At 56.2% G+C, this 23,484-nt stretch overlaps 1 protein-coding gene across 4 annotated transcripts in view; it reads left to right on the top strand.

The window, feature by feature from the left end:
• GRIP2 (glutamate receptor interacting protein 2) overlaps positions 1-23,484 on the top strand; it is a 95,862-nt gene that overhangs the window by 33,079 nt on the left and 39,299 nt on the right. The window contains exon 1 of one of the 4 annotated variants that reach the window (XM_032412000.1): positions 4,241-4,477. The exons of 2 other annotated variants lie outside the window; for them this stretch is intronic. In XM_032412000.1, coding sequence (XP_032267891.1) covers positions 4,423-4,477 — 55 coding nt within the window. In that variant the 5' untranslated portion in view covers positions 4,241-4,422. Of the gene's footprint in view, positions 1-4,240; positions 4,478-20,528; positions 20,619-23,484 lie in introns of those variants that run through there. One more of the 4 variants, XM_032412001.1, reaches the window with a different exon arrangement.

Consider the following 23,484-nt stretch of genomic DNA (forward strand, 5'->3'; position numbering starts at 1 on the left):
AGAAAGGGCCAGCCCCCGAGAAGATTAAAGGCATGTCTGATGAGATGTTAATTTGTTTCTGGAAGCAGGTGGGGGTGGCAGCAACCCCAGCCTCTGGGGCTTTGTGAGGCTGAGGCAGGAATGGAAAAAACAGAATCTGAGGACTAGAGGCTGGTCTGCATCCCTCTGTGATTCGTGTCCTTCTTTTAGTCCATCCTTGCGTTCTGTCAGCTCATTTCTGAGAGAAGTCCGATGACCCTGTGTTTGAATCCTGACCTGGCTAGCTCAGTGGCAGCCATAGGAGGAAACTCTCTGGGCCTTGGGACAGAGGAAGCAAGATGGCACCTGGAGGGTGAGCACAGCAGGGATCCTGGAGTGTAACCCAGTGGGGGCTAGAGGACGGCAGAGACTTGCCCAGGGCCACATTGTAGTCCAGGGCTGGCCTGGACTTGAACTCAGGCCTCCTGGCTCTCCCTCTGGGCTGATCTGCTGTTCACCCCTGGTCGCATCTCCTTTAAGAGGTCCTGTGCTCTCCCACCCTCTCCCTGGGGCTGCCATTTCTGTAAAAGGAGCCCTTTGAAAATCTGGGGACCACAGAAGGAGGGCACGTGGCAGGTTGCGGCCGAGATAACAGACAAGTGGGAAGTGCCTGGAAACCAAAACCCCAGATCTCCATTCCTGACTGCTGACTCTGCTGTCAGCCGGGCCTGCCAGGCAAACTGCTCAGGGGAGGAGGCTAGGAATCCATCATCCAGCTGTGGCCTCCTTTGACTGAGGTGCAGGGCCCAGGGGCCACCGCTGAAGGCAGCTTAGGGAGCATGTCCATCCATATTCTGTTCATCATTCATTCATTCATTGTGCATTTGCTGAACCCCTGGTCTGTGCTGGAATCTGGGGCTCTTGAGATGAGGAGGGTACTGGATGAGCCAGGACTCTTTTGGGTCCAAGTTACCAAAAATCCAACCCAAACTGGCTTAAGCAGAGGAAGGGATTTATTGGTTAAAGCAGCTGGAAAGGGGTATTACTGACTTTAGGTGTGGTGGGTTGCAGGTGCTGGGAGGACCTCATCATCAGGGTGCCTGATGATGACAGCCTCAGTCCTCCCTCTCCTCTCTCTCTACCACCCTCAGCTCCAGACTGACACCGCTTCCCTGTGCCCCCGCCCGAGGAAGGAATTTCCTTGAGTCCCAGAATAGCCTCTCATTGGATTGACTTGGGTCATGTGCTCACCCCTGAGCCAGTCACTGTGGGGAGGGTGCTGTCAGCAAGCTCTGGGTCAAGGGCTCTTCCTGGAGCTGGGGGGCAAGTTCTACCCAGACTGAGTGCAGGAGGGGAGCAGCTCCCCAGGGAAAATGGGAGGAAAAAGGAACAGGAGGTGGGACACCAGGAGTCTGTGCAGACCCCCGGCTGTCAGAGAGCTCACCACCTGGAGAAGTTGGCCTGCACATGGGGAAAGGGGGGTGCATATTGAGCACCTACTGCATACAGATGCTGTGATATGTGGGATCATCTTTTCCTCCCTGTGGCCCCATGAGGTGCAGATTCCTGTCCCCTGCCTTCACATGGAGAGGGAGACTCAGGGAGAAGTAGCATCTTCAGTTAGGAGCTCGTAGAGCGTAGGGATTGTGTCCTCCTCAGCTCTGCTCTTGGGGTGGCACCCAGCACAGAGCCGGGAGCTTCTCAGTAGGACCTGGGTCTTCTGGGCCCCATGGAGCCATCTCCCAAATCAGCTCCGAAGGGCTGGGCCTGCATGGCTTCCGGGTGTCTCCTGTGCCCTCTAGATGGGGGCGACCCATGACGCCCTGGACTTGGGAAGAGATAAGGAAGTAAACCTACTCCTTCCCATAGTCCTTCCTCTAGAGCCCCCACAACGTGCAGGGGCCCACCCATAGGGACTCTGGGGTTGCGCTCCTCTCCCTTGGCTCCTTTTTAGGATCAGTTCTTTCCCAGGCCACCCCGCAGCTCAGCTGCCCTGCTCATTCGCCCAAGGCACCAAGGTCTCCCTGAATTCCACTAAACTGAAGTTGGAGCCCTGCTACACCTCACCACAGCCCTCTTACTGATAACGCTTACATGTATTACTTACTGAGTGCTTACCGTGTGCCTGGTACTGTTCTAGGAGCTTTATGTTCGCTTTAGCTCATTTCGTCCTCACAACATGTAAGGTACACACTATAATCATCTCCGTTTTACAGGTGAGGAACCTGAGGCTCGGGGAGGTTAAGTGACTTGCCCCGTCATGCAGTCTGAAAGTGGGGGAGCTGGGATTTGAACCCAGGTGGGCTGGTTCCACAGTGCATGGCCTTCAGCACTCCGTGACTGCACTCCATAGCACTGAACACCCTCAGGCCCTCTGTCTGTGCCAGGTGTCGTGGACAGTCCCCTACTGCCCTCGGAGCTCCCTTTCTTCATTTGACCTAGCACAGTCCTGGGGGCAGGTGAGGCGAGTTACTGTGTCCATTTCACTGCTGAGGAAACCAAGGGAAACTTCCCTAAGGCCACACAGGGGGAGTGTCTGAGCTGGGTTTCATCCCCAGGTGTGTGTGTGTGTGTGTGTGTGTGTGTGACCCCAGTCTCAAGGCTCCAGCTGTGGGCCCTTCAGCCTGTGGGCTCTGGGGTGGGCAGAGTGGGACCTCCAGCTGGGCTGACCCACCTCTACCCATGTGTGGATCTGGCCCCTGGGACGTCCTCCCCTGTGGGGCGTGCAATACTTGCAGAACATCCTCCTGGGCCAGCCTGCTGGATCTCTCCCCACCCTGGTGCCCAGTGCCGCCTCTCTACGCATCCTTCTTTATTGCTATACTTCCCACGTGTCTGTCTCAACTGGTCCCGGAGACTGTTGGGGCCATTTGTCTTCTCACTAAAGGCAGGGACGGAGGTGGGGAGCAGCCTTGTTCTTGGCCAGAGTTCTTGCTCTGGGCTCGGACTGCGTGGGCTCCCGCCCCAGGTCTGCTGCTCAACAGTGTGCATGACGCTGGGTGGGCAGCCTCGCTTCCCTGCGCTGAGCCGGCAGAGTGCTCCTCACAGCCTGGCACACAGTACGGGTTGAGCAAGAGCTTCATTACGGCCTGGATGTGGGCAGTGGTGTAGTCTGGTGGCTGGTATCAGACCCTGCTTTGCCCCTTGCACGCTGGATGAGCCCGGGGCTATCTTGTACCTCTCTCGGCCTCAGTTTCCTCACTTGAAAAATGAGGATGACCCCTGGAGCACTGTGATGTTCATGGAAAGCACTGGATTCCTGACTTTCTTGTCGGACTTCAGCCAGGCCGTCACCTCAATGAATTTCCTGTCTCCACTCACACACAGGGGTTGGGCTCCATGCAGAATAATCACAATATTAATAGCTGCTACTTATTATTTATTAAGCACCTACTGTGTGCCAGACTCAACTAAGTACTCTTTGCACAGGATTTCATACAGGCCCCACCATATCGGAGACAGGGACTGTTAGCCCCATTAGTCAGATGAGCAAACAGGCTTCGTGGGGCACACTGAAGTAAGATTCAAACTCGGGTCTGCCCATCTCCAAAGACTTGTGTTCTGTGAGGCTTCCCCTCACTCTCTCTCTGCTAGGCGGAGCTTTTCTGTCTAGCAAGAGGAAGGGATGCCAGATGCATTTATTGAGTTCTTGCTGAATGCCTGGAACACTCACTGGTACTCCTGTCCACTCCACGCAGTCAGCCAGCTGGGTGGATTCTCTCGTTATCCCACGTTTCCAACAAGGGTAATTGGAGAGATGAGTGGAGAGGCAGGGCCTAGGTCTCATCGTACACCGATGACCCCAGCAAATGTCTGTGCTGACTGTAGGGGAGACGGGACAAGTGGACCCCATCCTTGGTTTCTGGGAGCTCCAGGTTTCGGGGATAGATGGACAGCCTCTACCTGGTCTGAAAAGCATTATCGAGACCCAGCAGGCAAGGACTTCCGCAAGCAGGGCTCTCTGAAGGCTGAGCGAACATTCCTAGGCAGAGAAGTCCAATGGAGCCAAGCCAGACAGGACAGGTGTCCCAGGTGGAGGGCCCTGCAAGTGGAAAGGCCTGGGGGCCTCAAACGGCACAGCCTCGGGAGGGCGGGAGGGCGGATTGGCAGGTTTGGGCAGAAGGGGAGCTCTTTGGGAGGAAGAGGGCTGCTGCGGGTGGGGGGCGAGCACCCAGTGAAGGTTTGCCGCAGTGTTCGGAACGCCCTGGTGCTTCACTCCCCAGGCTGGGGCTGTGGTTGGAGGAAGGGACTCGCTGCCACAGATGTCACCACCCATGCCACCGCGGCTGGCTCTGGGGAGGATTATCTATTTTAGCAACTCGGGAGGGTGGAGGCTGGGAGCGCCCAGCCCCTGCCAGTTAGCACAGCGGCTCGGGAGTGCACAGAGGAGTGCCGGGTTCCAGGAGCGCAGCACGCTTGGGCGGGCGTGTCCCTGGCCCTGGGCCCCAAGGACCCGAGGGGGCGATGCTGGCTGTGTCCCTCAAGTGGCGGCTGGGCGTGGTGAGGCGGCGGCCCAAAGGTACCGAGGGGGGAGGCCGGGCACGGGGCAGCCCTGCTGCCTGCCCAGGGGCTGGGCGGCTGGACCTGGATCTGATTGGAAGGCAGAGGCTGGGGGCGCTCCCACCCCCCCTTCCCCAGCACCTGGGGCCTCGGGGCCCCCCTCCCTGCCCTGGCTCTGCCTCCGCCCCATCTCTTCTGGTGCTGTTTGGGTTTCGCTTTGGTTCTGGGTCTCTTTTTGAATCTGTATGTGTGTCTGGCTTCTCTCTGCCCAGCTGGCTCTGCCATCTTCCACATCTCTCCATCTCTCTCTGCTTTGTGCCCCCTCCACCGCCCCCACCCCCATCTCTTTGTCTCGCTGAGTCTCTCTAACTCTCTGTCCTTTTTTTTCTAATTGTTAATCTAATTTAATGGACTATATTGTTTTCTGATTGTTGCCCTCTGTCCTTCCGTCTTTCTCTCTGCCTCTTTCTGTCTCCGTCTCTCTTTGTATGGTTCTCTCTCTCTCTCTCATATCTGGTTCTCTCTGCCCCAACCTGTTTTTCCCTGTCTCTCTCTCCCTCTTTGTCTTGCTCTTCTCCGTCCCTCTCCCTCTGTGTCTCTGTCATGGTCCCTCTCTGCACCTGAGTGTCCCTCTCCCTCTCTGCCTTCCTGTGCCACAGTCCCCTTCGTTGCCCCCTTCACGTGGCATGTCCCTGACAGTCTTTTCTTTCCCCTCTCTTTGGGGCATGAAGTTGTCCTGGTCGAACTGGGCCGGCAGGGGTGTGTGTGTGTGTGTGTGTGTGTGTGTTTAGGGCCAGTGGCTGTGTGTGGGCATTCGGGGTAGGGGGGGTCATGTGCAAAGGCAGGACTTGACCCTGGGTGAGATGGAGTGTATGCTGCGCCCCCTTGTATGCAGGATCCCATCCTGTACCGGCAGCCCTGGGAGGAGACTCAGGATGGGAGAAAGGCTGGGGTGGGAGTCGGGGTGGAAGGAGGGTCGAGCTGGGAGTCAAGCTGCCCAAGCCATGTGACCCCAGGTTTCATCTGTGGCTTCCGTGTGCTGCCATCTCTCCATCTACAATGTGGAGGGGAGGTGGGAGATGGTGGGTTCACAGCTTCTATGCTGCAGGCCTCAGAACTCAGAATAATCATGCAACAGCATGCAACGAACAACAGTGACTGCCATCAGGTCAGCACCGCTGTGTGCCAGGCAGTACATTCACTTAGTAATTCCTCACAACAACCCGGCAAAGTTGGTGCTATCCTTATCCTGATTGTGCGGATGGGGGAACAGGCACACGGAGGTTAGGTAACTTGCCCAAGGTTACACAGGTGACATACAGAGGCTCTCTCAAGCCCGCTCTCATAACTGCCATGAACATTTTCTAGACTCCCAGGAGTCTGCAGAGGGAGGGGTAGCAGGGTCTTTGGGACCACGGAGGGACTCTAGGCTCTGCACTGGCCCAAAGGCCGCTGGTGGTCTGACACCCGAGAGGTCTTTGGAAGCCCCTTCCACACAACGGAGCAGTCGAAGCTTGGAGAGTACCAGAAACAGTTTCCCTTGGGGCTTTCCAGGGACTCCTGTGTTGGGACCACCTCCAAGGGAGAAGCCCCTCCCCCTTCGAGGCTGTTGTCCTCTTCAGGTCCACAGACCCTGAGAACCTGGTGGGATCCTCCCAGGCTGGAGGAATAGATACATCAAGGGCTGCTCCAGATTTGAGCTTCCCTAGTATTACTATTTAGCCAGCTAAATACTGTGGCTCAGGTTCTGCGCCTTTGGAGATGCAAGAAATACTTGTATCGTCCCCAACAGACCTGGATTCACATCCTACCCCAGCTCTTACTTCCTGTGTGGCTCACTCAGAACCTCCATTTCCGCATCTGTAAGATGGACCCAAGAAAAGCCACCTTCCTGGCATTGCAGTGATGACTGGGAAGACGGGGGCGGGGCCTGGCCCACAGGAGACACCTGGTAATTTTGAATTCCATCTTCTCATCAGAGGCCCAGCCTCTTGCTTCCTCCCCCCTTCCCCCGTATACACACCACCGACCCCAGGGTGGTGATGCCTGGGACCAGCGAACCCCTAACAAAACAGAGGGGAGCATACCCTGACTGGGGGCACACCGTGCACTGGTGTGTGCCAGGCTCCTGTCTGGCATCTCCACTTCTTGGCGGGGGGGGGGGGGGGGGGGGGCTCTGATGGCGGCACAGAGAACTTGTTTGCCCTTACAGTGAGCCTCTGCAACCGTTTGTGAAAATATAAAAGCTCAAGGGAGAAGGTTTTAAGAGATTGGGGGAAGGGGAGGTGTTTCTTCAGTCTTCATTTCCAAAATACTGTTTTATTTCAGAGAGAGAGAGAGAGCAAGCAGTGGAGAGGGGCAGAGGGAGAGAGAGAGAGAGAGTCTCAAGCAGACTCCCCTGCTGAGCTCAGAGCTGACATGGGGCTCAATCCCAGGACCCTGAGATCATGACCTGAGCCGAAACCAAGAGTGGGATGCTCAATTGACTGCGCCGCCCAGGCATCCAAACTATTGTATTAGATGTCTGAAGATGCATCTTCCCATTTCCAGCCCATATTTTCTAATAGGCCTTTCTGTTTCCCATCTTTTCTGGGTAAGACCCTTATATTCCTTACCCTGTGATTGCTTGAGAGGGGGTCCCTGGGCCCTCTGGCCTGATGAGACCCCTCCTGTGTCCCTCTGATTGGGATTTGAGGCTTTGCTCAAACTTGGGAGCCGTACTCCCCACCCAGGCTGGGACTGGGGGAAGGAAGTGTTCAGTCCTGACTCAGCTCCCCCGGTTTCAGTCAGGGGTCCAAGAGGAGGGGGGACAGCTACTGCGCATGCACGGATGGGAGCACACCACTGCGTGGTCTCAGACAGTCCTGATAGTGTCATTGCCGCCCACATCTGGACAGTGAGGAAACGGAGGCCTGGGGAGGGGATGGGCCCGAGGCGCTGGCCTGACTCTCACGTGCATGTGCTGGACCCCAGGGCCCGCAGAGAACACGGACATTCCCAGTGCCTTCCTCCCTAGCCTGGGCAGAATGACAGCACTTCCCCCTCCCCCGGGAGATCAGATCAACGAGGTTTCCTTCAGGGCCATGCTTGGCCTCTGGGGGCATAAAATGGTCATGTTCAATTTAAGGAGTGAGGGCTTCCATTAGATGTGTGTTGATGTTAGGGAGGCAGAATATACAGAGCACAGGCCTTGGGGCCAACTGCCATGTATAAATCCAGCTGTGCAGCTGGGGAAAGTGCCTTCATCTCTCTGAGCTTCAGTTTTCCCGTCTGTAAAACAGTTAATGTTAGAATCTTCCTTGCTGGGTGGCTGCAAGGACAACTGAGGTGAAACTTTCAGAGTGCTAGGTGTCAGGGCCCCAGAGGGGATTACTTGCAGTTCCTGACCCAGAGGGCTTGGGGGGAGGGAGAAATGATGTGTAGATGATGTCAGCACTTCAGTGGGGTGTGGGGGGTGTGGGGGGTGGATGGGTCCACTGCTTTTACTTTGAGGGAGGTCAAGGAAGTCTCCCAGAGTGGGGTTATTAAGGATGAATAGGAGTTTGCTAGGCAAAGGGACTAGCCTGTACAAATACCTCGAAGCTATACCTTGAAGCTTCAAAGATCTGACTCGGGGAACTGAGAACTTTAGTCAGTGTGAAAAATATAAGGAGAGAGGGGAGCTGGGGTGGAGGAGGCAGGAGGTTGTGGAGCTCGAACTGTGTTCTGAGGTCAGTGGGAGCCATGGAAGGTCCCTGAGTAGGAGAGAGGGGAGGACAGCTTCAAGTGTTAGCACAGGCTCTGGCTACTGTGCAGACTACAGGTGAGGATGCAGGGAGGAGGCTGGGGTGGGGTCCAGGTGAGAGGTGAGAGGCTAGGGCTATAGGGGGCAGAATCAATGGATGTTGAGGCAGCAGAATACCCTTTGCCATTCACTCATTCAACAGATATCTATTAGCACCTATAATGTGCCAGGTACTGTTCTAGGCCCTGGGGGTACTGTAGGGAGCAAAACAAACCTAAATCCCTGCCCTTGTGGGGCTAACAGTGACAGCAGGGGAGCAAGGAAAATGTATGGCAGTGATGCATGCTGTGGAGAAAAATAAAGCAGAAAGAGGGGCTGGGGTGTGTGGGTGGTGGTGTGCAGTTTTAAGTGGGGTGTTCAGGGAAGGCCACACTGAGAAGGTGACATTAGAGCAAAGCCCTTATGGAGGTGAGGGAGATCATGTGGCTATCCAGCGGAAGAATGTGGCTGGCAGAGGCCACAGCCAGTGCAAATGTCCTGAGGTTTGAACATGTTGGGGGTTCCCAGGCTGGCAAAGCTAGAGCAGAAGGGCTGAAGAGGGAGGATGGAGGACATGGGCTCAGCGAGGTTCTGGGCAAGGGTGTATCATCTGGCCTCCCAGGCCAGTGGATGTATTGGAGGAACAATGGGCGATTTTTAGGGATAAGGAGGTTATCCCAAGATTGAGGATAGTAATCTTCCTGCTGACTACAGGGCCCCTCCTGAGCACAGGGAGCAGCCGTGCCATGCCCTCCTGAGCTTTGCCTGTGCCCCCTCCATGGTACACATCTGTGATGAATTATTTACTCCTTCCTTCCCCTCTGTAATGAGGCTCTCTAGCTCGCCTCCCCATCCGGCTCCTGGCATTTCTCACAGTGCAGCAGCCGCACTGAGGTCTCACATCTGACTCCCCGTGTGGAAACCAGCCCCTCCCCCAGTGCCCGAGCAGCACCCGGCTCCCAGGCCCCTGCCCTCCTCGATTCCGCGGTGGGGGCGGGCATCAGAGGTTCAGATCAACTGCAGTGTCTCAGAGACCACAGGATTTCTTTTTTTTTTTTTTTTTATCAAGAAGGCAGAGATAAGGCACAAACTTCTGGACCTGTTCTTTGTTCCCCAAGCATTTATTGAGCACTTACTGTATGTCAGGTGCCATGCTAAGTATTTCACATGTACTTTCTTATCTTCACAATGGCCCTGTGAGTAGTGACCTAAGTTGCCCCATTTTGCAGGTGAGGAAACTGAGGCCCAGAGAAGTGACTTTCCAAGGTCACTCAGCTAGGAAGGAAATGGAATCTGTGCCCTCCCTCCCCCACCCCCCTCACAGTCTGACTTCCAAGCCCAAGTGTCTCACCACAGGAGCATTTCTCAGTGGTCAGTTCTCTGGCTGCCCTGCCAGCAACAGGGGACCGCTCTGTTGCATGCCCAGTGTGTGGCTGCTGGTCTGTCCTCCCCAGGCTCCCTCAAGGTTCTCCACCCTCCCTCTGCTCCCCCCCTGCCCCGAGATAGCCCTGCAGAGTCAGCAGTAGAGCCCCCCAAGATTGCCCTTCCCGGCTGAGCAGCCCCCTTTCTCAGGGTGTCTCCCCCCTCCCCACCTGGTCACCAACTCTGTCCATGCCCCCACCTGTCTGGGTCCCTCTCGGAGGGCAGAGCTCAGAGTTGAGCCCAGCGTCTGGGGAAGTCTGAGCAGGCGGAATAGCCGGGCCCCTTCCTGATTCCGGGCAGTGGACGGTCCCGATGGCTCATTCGCCTTGCCCGTGTCACCCACCGCCGGAACTAGTGCTGATCTTGTCAGCTAACGTCCCAGCATTGTCTCCATGTGTCAGCCTGAATGTTCAGTCCAGCAGGACCATCTGCCTGTCTTAATTGCCCGGATAATTGTGAAAGCCGTGGGCCCTGTCTCCCTCCCTGAGGAAATGGCCCGATGGGGCAGAAAATGTCCATTAGACAGGAGGCCAAGGCCGACCCCACTTTCTGTGGTCCTTGAGCAAGTGGCTGCTCCTCCTGGCCTCAGTTTCCCCTCTTTGCCCCTGCTATGCTCTCCAGCAGCTGGAAACCCCCTCGCTACCTACCCCCATCTGCCCATTTGCTCTCCTTGGGCTGACTTTCTCTCTCCAGTCCCCGCATTTTGCTGTCCTGGCCCAGGTGACGGTGACTCATAAGCAGATGTCCACATACTCTGCAACCTCTCACAGCCACACAACTGGGGCAGCTGGGGTCCCTGTGGGTGACCTTGGGGAAGGTCTTTGCCTCTCTCTGAGTCTTGGTGCCCCATTTGCAGAATGGGTCTGTCGAGGAAGGTGTTTGGAAAAGGTTGAGGATCATTTAGAGCCTCAGCTGGAGCCTGAGGTGAGGTGGCCCCAGGCTAGCTGAGGTTGGAGCTGAATAGCCCCCCAGAGACCACAGGTCCAACTCTGGCTCCAGCCCACACATGTACCCCTGTTTTACACATGAGAAGGTTGAGGCCACTTTGGCTCAGGGTCACCCAGCCAGTTGGAGGTGGAATCCGGACTTGAACCCAGGGCTCCACTAAGATTCCCATGGCATTACTGCTGGAGGACGAGGTGCTAACAAGCTGGGAGGGGACAGTCTAGAATGTTCCTCACCACTTTGGTGTCAGGCTCATCTGGGGGTAGATGGGCAAAGAAGAGGGTGGGATGTTTGGTTGAGTTGACAGAACTGGGACTGAGAGGCACCCGAGGGTGTTGGGGACCCAGGTGAGGCATCAGCCAGCTGAAGGATCAGGGAAGGCTTCCTGGGGGAAGAGACAGTGGGGACTTGCAGCATTTGGCCAGGCAGGCAAGGGATGAGGGAGGGGACATTCCTGGGGGACCATGAAGAGGTGGAAATGGCTCAGGATACATGGTGCTGGGGACGGGGTGGGGGGAGGCGATGCTGGAGAGGGGGGTAGCCAGTTCTGGACACGGGTTGGCAACCTCCCAGTGGTTCTTCCTAAACAGTGCTGAGGGGCCATGGGACATGGGAGGCCTCATCTGGCAGGCAGCAGGCACGGGCCCAGAAATCTCAGGGTCAAGCCTTGTCCTCAAACAAGGGGCCTCTGCCAGGTCCCATCCCCAACCCTGCAGGGCCCTCCCACCCCACAGCTCCACCAGTGGGAGACCTGCTGCCTGGCTCTCGTGGCATATTCATGAGCTGTGTGGGACCCTTGGGTGGACGTTCCCAAATTATGACCCTGCCTGAGGTTTCACATCAGCCCCTGATTGTAGGGTTCTCTTTCAATATTCAGGTCCACCAGGAGGACACGAAATAAAACGAGGCTCTCACACAAAGCCCTTTTGAGAACATATGTCTGCTGGACTGCGATTAAGGCTTTGGAGCCAGACACCCGAGTTCCTCGGTCTCTTGCCCCTCTAGACTCCAGTTTCCCCATCTGTAAAAAGAGGTGATTATCCCAGCCTCGTGGGCCTCGTGCAGATGCACTGGAGGTGAAAGCATGCAGAAATTGGGATTAAAGGCACATGTGTGAGCATGGCCCCAGACCACTGGGGTGCGTGGCCACCCACTCGTTCCAGCCATACACCCAGGAGAGGTCCCCGAGATGGGAGGGGAGCTGGTGGGACACATGGTGGAAGCCACATCCAGACTCTGGGCTCTTCTGCCAGGGCTCAGAGGCCATGGCCTGTGTCTGGACGTGGCATCTGACTCTATGCAGGGCAGTTCTGGGGCAGGGGGTCCTGGGGCTCTGGGGGGGCCACAGGGAGGCAGGCTCCAGCTCAGGATAATGGAGGGACTCATCCCTCAACTACTCAGGAATAGGGTAGGCTGCTTATGAGTTGGTGAGCTCCCCATTTGTGGAGGTATACTAGCTGTGTCAGAAAGCAGAAAATTTTATTTTGTTATGTTATGTTAGTCACCATACAGTACATCATTAGTTTTTGATGTAGTGTTCCATGATTCTTTGTTTTCGTGTAGCACCCAGTGCTCCATGCAGTACGTGCCCTCCTTAATACCCATCACTGGGCTCAGCCATCCCCCCACCCCCCTCCCCTCTAGAACCCTCAGTTTGCTTCTCGGAGTCCATAGTCTCTCATGGTTCGTCTCCCACTCCGATTCCCCCCCTTCATTTTTCCCTTCCTTCTCCTAATGTCCTCAGAAAGGGTTTCTATGTTGGATTGAAGTGTTAGAGGGGATGAATTACCGGTTTCTTTCCAACATAGCAATCTAGAGATTATGTATAATCATCATTTATTTCTCATTCATTCATCCTAGCACTTACTGCATGCAAAGCCCACCCCTGGATGTCAGGTTGAAATCAATGAGCAAGATAGTCAAGGGTCCCCTGTTTAGTGGAAAAGAATAGGTGAGCAAATGCATTGAAGGAAAGACTGGAAGGAGGTGTGGTCAGGGTGGGCTTCTTGGTGGAGGCAGCATTTAGCATTTTCATCCTTAGATGGGGAGAGAGAGTTCCAGAAGGAGGGAAAGGCCCATCTAAAGGACCCAAGGAAGGAGCACCTGATTCCGAAATCTGACCCTCGGCCCATACTAGCTCAAGGGCTTGGCCAAGTCTCTTCTCCTCTCTGGACCTTCAGTTTCTCCTCGTAAAATGGGAGCAGCAGGGCTTTTGAAAGATTTCATAAGACACTAAACATCAAATGTGAGGTACCCAGTAGGCACTTTATACACCTTAGCCCCTTCTCTTTCTCTGGGGCATATGCATTTGGACAAGGGTAATTCTTGATCTAGAGGGTGGAAGGTGGGACTCCAGGCATTGTGTTTGCCACAGGCTGAACCTGGGCGCAAGGCCAGTCTCCCGCTCCACTGAGTCACCCAAGGACACAGGTTGAAGGCTGCGCCTGCCCCTCCCAGAGTCTCATCGATTGCCACCTGCAAGGGGGTGTCGTTGTAATCAGACTCCCCTGTGCAGAGGCTCCAGCCACTGCTCCTGACAGCTTGGTCCCCGGGTGGCTGCCCTCTGTGTCCATCCCCCAAAGCATCTCATTGGAGGGGGCTCAGGAGAGCCCACTCTTCCCTAAATGTCATGGCAGCCACAGAGCCAGGAGTGTCCCCTTCTGTGCATTCCTTCCTCCAGAGCGGGTCCCTGCGTCTTCGGGACCCGGCCCCACCTGCCTGCCCAGCCCACCTGCTCTTTGGGGCCTTCTGACCCCAGCCATGCTGGTGGGTGCCTTTCCCTACACATACTGTGCACCTTTCTACCTCCCACCCTTTGCCTAGGCTGGCCCCTCTGAGGTGGGAACCTCATCCTTGAGTGGTTGGTTCCTTTCTCCCTCAAGGCTGAGGTCAGATGCCACCTCTACCAGGCAGCTTTCCCTGACTCCTCCTTCGAGCAGCCCTGACTCTTTGGCCCCCTTTGTTATGTTTGAGCTCATAGCAGATCCTCTTTGGGTATAGTTCCTTCTGCAAGAGATGCTGATGTTCTGATATCACATGTGATGTTCTTGGCATGGAGGAGGTCCTGTGTGAGTAGTTGCCAGACCTTGAACCCGATCTTTTGACACCCAGCCCAGGGTTCTCTCCAGGGCAGGACGGGAGGGGCCACTGCCAGGGTGGCACTGACATCGTGAGATTGGAACGCACAACGCTGCTCTTTCCCAGGGCTGAGCCCTGACAACTTGCCCATTTATTTTAATGTTTTGCTCTTTTCGTTTGGAAGGCAGCGAGAGGGCAGGGGGGCAGAGCCTGAGCAGCGCCCCCGCCCCCGGGAGGAGCATGGCCGAGGGTTGACTGAGGTCAGCTGAGGCCCTCGCCCCCATGCAGGGGCACTCTTAGCACCCACTCAAGTTAGTTTTCTAAAGCACTTATCCCTTTCTCCCTCTAAACTCTTCCATGGCTCCCCAGTGTCCTCAGGAGAGAGATCCATTCGAGGCACCTATTAATTTTTTGTTTTTAATCTCAGGCTCCAAGGGTTGAGCTGAACTCCTCGGTTCGTGGTACCCGTGGTCCTGTGGTGGTCTAGCACCCACGCTGGCTCTGTTTTATCTAATTTTTTCTCCTTTGTCCCCTATCCCCATGCCCAGTGTGTCCCTTGAAACTGTCACTCTGTGAAACAGGTCTTTACACACGTGTGCACCCTTGCAGTGCTTTCTGTGTATTTTTCAGTTATATAAATGAAATGACAGGGTAGGTCTCATTCTCTTTCCTCCCCTCTCCCTCCCCCCTTCTCCCCTTCTCTGCCCTTCCTCCCTTCTCCTTCTTCCTCTCCTTTTTCTGCCGTCCTTCCTTCCTTTCTTTAACTGGACCCTTTGCTTCCTAAATCCATCCGCTGTGCTTCTAACTGCTGTGTCATACACCATGGGGAGTGGCCGCCACGCGTTACCTGTCCCCTCCCCCGGGATGGAGACCCAGGTCAGCTTCACCAACAGCATTCCCATTCCTGCCCCTTTGAGCAGTGGCGGATGACCACCAGCAGTGAGGGTGCTGGGTGACAGCATGCACCGACACCTCATCTCTCTAGGCTGCCTCAGTTTACCCCCCACCAGGAGTGTCCATGACTCTCCACCTACCCCCCATGATCACCAACACTTATTTTGTCTGCATTTCTAATGTTCGCCATTCTGATGAGGGTCAAGTGGGAGTTTATCGTTCCGTTTGCACTTCTCTGGTTGGAACAGCTCTGCACGAACTTGGGGCTGTTTGCCTTCATGCTTGGTGCCTTGCCTATTCAGTCAGTGCCTGTTTATCGTTTTTTTTTTTTTTTTTTTTTTTTTTTTACTTTTAATGGTTTTTTTTCTTTTATTATTTTTTTATCAGAATATCATTGACACACAATGTCCCATTTTTCCATCTCTTCTTGTTTTGCAAGATGCATCCTGACTCCGTGCTTTCTGACCTCTCCCACCTGGCAGTTCCCCAAACTCGCACAGCTGGCTGTTCTTAGAAGGGCTTTAATGTGTGGCAGAAGGGGAAACTGAGGCTCTGAGCAGGAAGGGGTTAACGGGGAGTATAGAGAAAATTGGGTTCCAGGTTTCCTACTTCAAGGTGCCTTTCATCTTTCCTCTCCTCCCTCCACCTGCCCCCCCCCCCCCCCACGCATCCTGACCCCGCAGCCTATTCGGTCTGGCCACCATTTGGAAGAAAGTCAGATCACACATGACCCTGCTCAGAACCCTTCAGCAGCTCCCCTCGTGCCCAAAGCAGAATCCTGACTCCTCTTCCGCCCAGCGACCTCAGCCACACTGGCCCCCTGACCGCTCCCCTTCTGATCCTTTGCCTCTGCCTGAAAGCCATCTCCCCTGGGAGGCTCCCTGGTCCCCCTGCCTTGTGCTGTCCCGACTCCCCTCAGTACCATCTCGTTATGTATCTATATTTGCATGTTTTCCTCCCTGAACTGGCAGCCAGAGAGGCAGGCTCTACATCTGTTTTGTTCACTGTAGAAAACTCGGGCCAAGCTCCGTTTCTAGCAGGTAGTGGGTGCTTAATAAATATTCTTTGAATGAATGAGTGGCCAGAGAGATGGGGCAGGGCTGTGATCACACGAGCTACTTCTGCATGCCCTGTACTCAGACAGTTTTCTAGGTGTTTTGTTTTTTCACTGAGTTTCTCAACAGTAGTCCTTTGAATGGACAATTTCATCATCAGTACTTTAGAGGAGGAACCTGACGCTCAGAGAGGCCCTCTGCACGGTTGTGGCCTTGTGTCCTCTTTTCTAGGAGGGAAGCCATGGCAGGTGTCAAGGGAAGTACAGAGGCCAAGAGAGGGCCTTAGGGAGCTGCCCTATCCATAGCTGGGCCTGGGATGGTGCCTCTAGCCCCTCTCCAGTCAAAAGATTCCCAGAGACTCCCCAGGAGCTGCAGCTTGGCCCTTCCCCTCCACCCCATAGACCTTTTGTCCTTCCTGAATCTGGGTGGGCTGGTGAGAGGGCTTCTGAGTGTGCCTTTCTCAGGGGGCTCGGGGTTGGGGTGTTAGTGTGGATGGTATTAGGAGGACCTGGGTTCAAATCCCAGTTTACCCTTCACCCCCTGTGTGACTAAGAGCAAGTGGCCTCACCTCTCTGGGCTCCTGTTTTTGTTTTTTTGTTTTTTATCTCTGAAATGGGGATGTTGTGGGATGAAATGAGGAAATAAGTATAAAATGTTGAAAGTCAGGCCTGGCACACAAGCGTTCTTCGCCTGGTTCTGCAGAACAGTCAGCTGTGGTTCCTCTCACATCCCAGAGCCTTCCCTTCCTTGGTCGGAGCACATAGCCTGTCACCTGAGTCCCCTTGGCCGGATGCTCCCGTGCCCTCCAGGGCTGGGGGAAGGCTGCTGTGAGGGGCTCTGGGAACTGGCAGGTGTCTGGGGCCGCAGCCTAGGAGCAGCCCGCCGAGGTGGCACTGCCCCTGAAGCTCTCCCCAGCCCACCCTGAAGTCAGGGGAAGGACAATGGGGTGCGTGTGGAACAGCTTGGCTGGAGTGGGGGCTGCAGCCAAACAGCACCTCCTAAGAGGGGGTCGGCTAGTGCCTCCCCTGCGGCTGCTGGAATCACAGATCGGGTCTCAGTTTCCCTATCTGTAAAATGGGGACCCACCTTGTGGAAATGTTTACCAACCAGGCAGGGGGCAGCAATTGTCCTGGCCTGGCCTCTGGGGTGGTGTGAGGAGAGAGGCAGGAAGAAGCAACAGAACAGCAGTAAAGGGTTTCTCTGTCTTGTCTTCAGATCGCCGTCTCTGCCTCCTTCCCACCCAGACTTCATTTCCGGCTGTCAGTCAGGGGCGGGGAACGGGGGGGCAGGGTGGGGCGGGCTCACACAGCTCCCCTGTGGTCATGGTGGACTCAGCCCTGGGGTCTGAGAGAAAAGGCGGAGGCTGAGGTCCAGGCCCCACCCCCCGTGTTGGCGGGGGTCCCCAGATATGGCCCCATCTGGATTTCGGTTTTCCCACCTGTGTGGCATGGGGTCAGTTGGTTCCCAATTGTGGCTGTCACTGTCCCTGGGGGAGGAGGGGCAGGGATGCCAGGAGTCCTGCGGCGAGTCCTTCAGGGACAGCCTGGCACACCAGAGAACATGATGCCCGTGGAGCCCCGTTAAGAGACACCAAGAAGGACCCCGCAGGCCTGGCTCCGCGTAGGGAGGAGGTCAGGAGTACGTGCTGGACAGTCACAGTCCGCAAAGCCCTTCCAAGTCTCTGGCCCTCACGGGCGGGAAGCGGAGGCTCATGCAGAAGTGACTTGCCCAGAGTCACATAGTTTAAGGGTGGCAGAGCTGGGATTTGAGCCTGGGTGCACCTGACCTGTGCGCTCAGCCACCTTCTGGTCTGTTTCACAGTGTTGGTATGAGAGTCTTGACAGGAGGATGGATGGATACGTGCTTTCTGACTCATGAGTATGTAGCCTCCCCATCCCTAGAGGGTGGGTGCTTATATTATCCCGTTGTACAGCGAGGAAGCTGAGGTCCAGAGAGGGTTGGACGCATGCTCCTGGTCGCCCAGCAATCCGTCCTCCAGTTGTCTCACAAAACCTGAGGACGTGTGGGTGGCAGGGCCTCTTCTGAACATGGAGGTGTGCCCACCAGCTCAGTGGCCCTTCCACCTCCCGTACATGGTCCAGTCTCCCTCTCGGCCCATTCACAGTGTTGGAAATGCGGGACAATCCAACACTCTGACTGGGAGATGCTGTGGCCCAGATCCCCGGCAGGCCTGGCTTCCAGCCACCTTGCACACCCAGCAGCAATCTGTCCCGCTCTTCCTCTGCTTCCCTGAAGTTTGGCAGCGTTCGTTGGATGAGAGGGGTCGTCTGGAGCAGGACCAACAGCAGCTCCGCCTGCTCTCGGCTCCCAGAAGGGACCCTTGCTGCTCATTGCCAGGCCCTCCTCCTTTCTCCCTCAGGCGGTGCTGCCCGGCTGAGGTCCTCGCAGAGCCTTCTTACTCCCTGGCTCTACAACCATCCTTGGCTCCCATTGCCTGCAGGATGAAAGCCAAACTCCAAACAGAGCACTACTCAAACTTCATCTGTGTCCCCTGGGGAGCTTGTTCAGATGCAGATTCTGATTCAGGGGGCCAGGGTGGGGCCTGAGAGTCGGCATTGCTGAGGAGCTCCCAGGGAGGCTGCTGCTTGTTGGCTACCCTTGGAGGAGTGAGGCCTTACTAGACCCTTGGTGACCTGGCTGTCCCGGGACATGTCCCTGTGTGCATGTCCCACTTGGTGTCCTCACTGCTCACACAGGACGGCGTGCCTGGGCGCACCCCTACAATGCGTTGTCCCTTCTTTGACTCATTCCCTCTCATCCTTCAAAGTCAGACTCAAAACACCTACCTCCTCGGTGGACCCCCGACAGAGCTAACTGCTCCTCCTCGGCACTTCCAGACCCCTTTATAACCCCTGAAATCCTGAGAGGCACACAGCAGTGCCTTTTAAAAGAGACCTCTTGGGTGTGAACCTGGCTCCACCCCATAGCTGGGTGACCTTGGGCAAGTCGCTTAACCTTTGTGCCAGATGTTTACTTAAACCCTGCCTTATTCCAAAATGGACCAACAGTTGCTTCCAAACCCACTCTTGGATAAAATCAAGTGAAAACGTGCTCCGTGGGATTACAGGGACAGAGGGCAGGGGGAAGACACTGTTTCCCACGTGTCTCCTGGTTTCTCGGTCCCCAGTGCCTGGCACAGCAGGCATTCAGAGAAACGCTGCATGGAAGCTCTCCCATAACCCATGGCGTGACCTTTCCAGGAGCTTCTCATCCACAAAAGTAAATTCCAAAGGAGCAGGAAGAGAGACAGATCACCAATCTTAATCGCTCATTTAAATGCATCTGTAGGGCGAGCAAATATTTTCTTACAAGAGGGGACGGATGTAGCTCTAAAATCTTGTGCACCAGGCAGCCCTCCACCCTGAAGGGGCTGTAAATATGGGGTGGAGGGCTGCCTGGTGCACAAGACTTTAGGGGAAGAGACTGGGGGTCTATTAAGAGCAGTTTACAGGCTGACAAGGGCCATGTCCCTTCCTGCCTGGTGTGGAGCTGAGACAACCCCGAAGTGGCCCTTTGTGTCCTGCTGATGGTCAGGGTCCTCACTGAGAGCTTCATCCTGACTATTGCTGGGCACCATAAACCACACTGAGAGCCTGCACCCCCTCCCTGCCTGCCCCCATTCTCCCAGCAAATTCCTCCCAATGCAGGTCCCCTCTCTCTGACCCAGTGCTCACCACCCCTTCCATGGCTGAGACCTTGACCTCACTGCCGACCCAACAACTTTGCCTGGAACCTGGAGCCTGCCCCCGGGACATACGTGAAGTCACCCAAAGAAGCAGGCACTCTTGGGAAGTAGGCAACGGGAGGGAACCTAGAAGGGCACCCAGTCCCTAACCACAGTGCTGTACATTTTCATTCACTGCAGCACACGGAACAAATTTGAACCCCACTTGTTCCCATGTGTCCAAGAACTCCACGGGAGCTAGGACCTCATCTGTCTTGCTCTGCCTGCATTCAGCAGGAGGGGACGTATAGTCAGGCGTACGGGCTATTGACCCTGTGTGGCTCTCACCCACCCTTCTTCCCAGCACCTATGTGGTGCCTGGCCCTCAGCTGGTGCCCACACACACTGGTGGGATGGGGAGCACAAGCAGCTGGACAGCTGGAGGAGGGGCCTTGTGTGTCCATCGGGGTTGTCAGGGTCAGTCCTGAGCTGGCGTGGAGGAATCCAGGAGTGTGCAGGGCTGAGGCCCAGCTGGGGCTGGAGTTGTGACCAGCTGCCCCTGCCCGTCAAGCCCAAGGCAGGCAGATCCTCTGCCCATCTTGCTCGGTGTTCCCCAAAGGCTGGGGGGATGCTCCATGTGGCAGGCTTTGGGCTTATCCTCCCCACTCCCCACCTGACAGAAAAGGAAACTGAGGCCGGGAGGAGGTAGTTGGAATGTCAGCAGAAGAGCCCCAGGGGACTCTGAGCTCAGGGGTTTCTAACCTGAGACCTGCAGACGCTCTCTGGCGTATGGCTGCGCTTTATCTGGCTCATGTTCTGGCATTCTGTGCAAGATTCTGTTGGAATCTGCTACTTAAAAAAAAAAGTTTGGAAGGCACTGTTCCTCTTTTCTAGATGGAAAAACTGAGGCCTGGGGAGAGCAGTCACTTACCAAAGTCCCAGGGCCAGTTAGGAGCAGAACTGGCCCCCCGGGTCTGTCTGCCTGGGGACCCAGCAAGAGGACCCGGGCGTGCCCTCTTCTGAGCTCCCCACCGAGACTCAGACTGTGGGCATGGGGGGGTGTGTAGGATGACTTCCGAGAGCCAGCCACACAGTGGCCGTGTCCCCTTTAAGCAGAGAGCCGCCCGCTGCAGTGGGTGGACTCGGTGCCCAGCCAGTGGGAGCTGTGAGCTTCCCTCCCACAGCCCCTCCCCGGGGGAGGGTGAGGGAGGGTGAGGGAGGGCTGAGCAGCGTGGCTCCCTTGGGAGTTGGTGGGCAGCCGAGGAGACAATAGCGGACATGCTGTGTGGGCTCAGCCGGGAGACCCCTGGAGAGGAGGGTAAGTCTTGGGGACCTGGAGGCAGAGTGATGGGGCTGAACCCTCTGGAGCTCCTGCTCCCAGGGAGGAGACTGGGACGGCTACTCGCCAGAGACCCAAAGCCTGGAGAGAGTTCAGGGCCGGGACCCCTGGCCCCGGGTGGGCGCACGAGAGGACTCTCTGTCTGACCTGGCTGCCGTCCTGTAGTCCTGCGGCTGGGCACTGAGCCCACCAGGCTGTCCCCTGTCCCGTGCGGCAGGGGCAGCAGGCAGGTCTGGGGCTGCAGAGGGCAGCGCTCAGCCCCTCCGAGGCGCCTCAGGGAGGCGCGTCCTGCCTCCGCATGGGCATGAGCTGGCGGGAGTGAGCTCCCTGCCCAGCGATGTGAGGGCAAAGGCCGAGCTCAGGCTGGCGGGGGGGGGGGCTCCTGTAGCAGGCGGGAGGCTGGACCGGCTAGCAGACGGCAGGAGCCCTGGCCCAGCATCTGGCTGGCGAGCCCGGGGCGGTGGGAATGCATGCGGCAGGAGCCCTCCAGCAGCCCCGTTCCTAGGAGGGCCCAGGGTTGGCCCCGCGGGAGGGGCTCTGGAGCAAACGTGGTTGCTCCATCCATCTGGCTGGCTGCCTGTCTCTCCAGCCTCATCCTGCTGGGCTGCCTTCCTCCCTTGCTCCCCCCTCCCCCAGCTTATCAAGAGCCACCAGCAGGTCACGCTGGGGCTACCCCTGTTGATCCCTTCCCACACTCAACATACTTTTGATGGTACCTCTTTGAAACAGTTCCAAGGGCAGGGGCTGTGGTCCCAATGGACAGATGAGGAAACAGGCTCCGGGGGTGGGGGGGTGTTGCCCACTCAAGGCCCCACAGCTACGGTGAAGCGGCCAAGCCAGGACTGGCACCCAGATGACTTTTATAGCCCAGTGAACTTAGTCTCCCACTCCACACCCATGGCCAGGGGCAGAGACAGGGCCACCCCCAGGTCCCCAGACAATAACACAAATAATAATAGTAGCTGACAGCTGTTGAGATCTGACTTTGTGCCAGGCTCTGTTCTAAGCTCTTTCTGTGCATTTTCTCATTTAATATTCACAATACTGTGAGTTTGGTACTATTCTTCTCTCCATTTCACAGCTGGGGAAACTGAGGCATGGAGGTGTTAAGTGACTTGTCCAAGGCCACACAGCCAGAAGTAGCAAAGCTGGGATTTGACCCCATGTAGTCTGCCCCTGCTCCCTCCTGGGGACTACACTATTAATGGGGGCACTGCCTTCCTGGCCTGGATTTATCTGTTCTGTCGACCTAAGGCTCAGGTTAGTGGGGTGACCTTGTCCTGCTGTGGTCAGAGCCACAAGGTCAGTAGTGCCCTGGAGACTTCCCCTGGAGGACTACCGGGGAGGTGTCTTCCCCCACCTCATGGGCCTATGGCCTCCACCTGGGTTCAGACCTCAGCATTGCCTGCCTGGACCTTTGCCCCAGTCTCTTCCTTGGCCTTCTAGTCTCCACCCCACCTCCCCATGCTGCTCTGGGAGGGAGCTTGCTAAAACTCAAATCTGATCACAGCTCCTTGTCTTTTTTTTTTTTTTAAAGATTTAATTTATTTATTTGTCAGAGAGAGAGAGAGCACAGCAGGGGGAGCGGCAGGCAGAGGGAGAAGCAGGCTCCCTGCTGAGCAAGGAGCCCGATGTGGGGCTCGATCCCAGGACCCTGGAATCATGACCTGAGCCGAAGGCAGACGCCTAACTGACTGAGCCACCCAGGTGTCCCACACAGCTCCTTGTCTTGGCGTTCAAGGCCCTTCTTCATCTCCCTGGCTTTTTCTCTCTCTGTTGACTTACTTGACGCCCACCCTCACCACTGCAGTCCTCACCCTAGTCTCCTCCCCAGGCCACACAACCTTATGATTACATCTGCCATAGTTGATGTCAGCACTGAGACTTTTTTTTTTTTTTTTTTAAGAAAAGTCCAAAGATGGAGCTTAGGCACAGTGGGATCCAGGTGCTCAGTTAACATCATTAGGACTCTGGGTCTCTGCTTCTCTTTAGGTAAGCTTCATTTTCATGCAGACTCACTCCTCTCCTTGAGGTGCCCAGAGGGCCCTATAACCCTTGAGTTTAAGGTCAACCAGGTCAGTCATCTCTAAGGAAAGAGAACCTGTTTCCAATTGTTCCAGCAAACATCCCAGGGCCACCTTTTGTTGGCCCAACTTGGATCACATGCTCACCCCTGACCTGATCACTAGGCCTCTGATTGACCAGCCAGGCCTGGGGGGAGGGGGACAAGAGCAAGGGGGACAAGAGCAGCCAACAGGTGGCCACTCCATACACTCTCCACATTTTGCAGGGAAGGCTGAGGCCCCGAGAAGTCAGGCCCCTTGCAGAGCTCCTCAGTGAGAGCCAGGCTTGGGGTTGGGGTCTGTGAAACGCACTGCTCAGTGCCCTTTCTCTGCCCCTGATGGACTCCTGCCTGCACATGTCCTGTCTTGCTTCTGGGAGCCTTGTTCACCACCCACTAACCCTAAGCCCCTGCGGAAAGGGATGTGACCAGGCTTGGGTGCACAGTAGGCCTGAATAGAGATTTTGGCAGGAAGCTCCACCCCTCAGCCCCTCAGTGTTCACTCTCTGCCTCCCTGCCACAAAGTGGTCTTTGTTCCCAGGGCCTACTGGGCCTCAGTGAGCACCGGCCGCCCAGCCAGGTCCTGGGAAGGCTCAGACAGGCTGTGTATGCATGTCACGGGGGTAGGGGAGGGTAGTCCTTCCGCTGTGGCCTGGGCCGCCCATCCTCTGAGGGACTCTCACCATAATTGCCTAGATCGTCAGGCAGGCCTGACCTCCTACCCCACGGCAGGGGCTGTGGCCACGGGGAAACCCCAGGCCCTTGATCACAGAGGCCGCAGTG

This window comes from Phoca vitulina, unplaced genomic scaffold, assembly GCF_004348235.1.
Source record: "Phoca vitulina isolate PV1807 unplaced genomic scaffold, GSC_HSeal_1.0 scaffold13, whole genome shotgun sequence".
In the NCBI taxonomy this organism is placed as follows: Eukaryota; Metazoa; Chordata; class Mammalia; order Carnivora; family Phocidae; genus Phoca; species Phoca vitulina.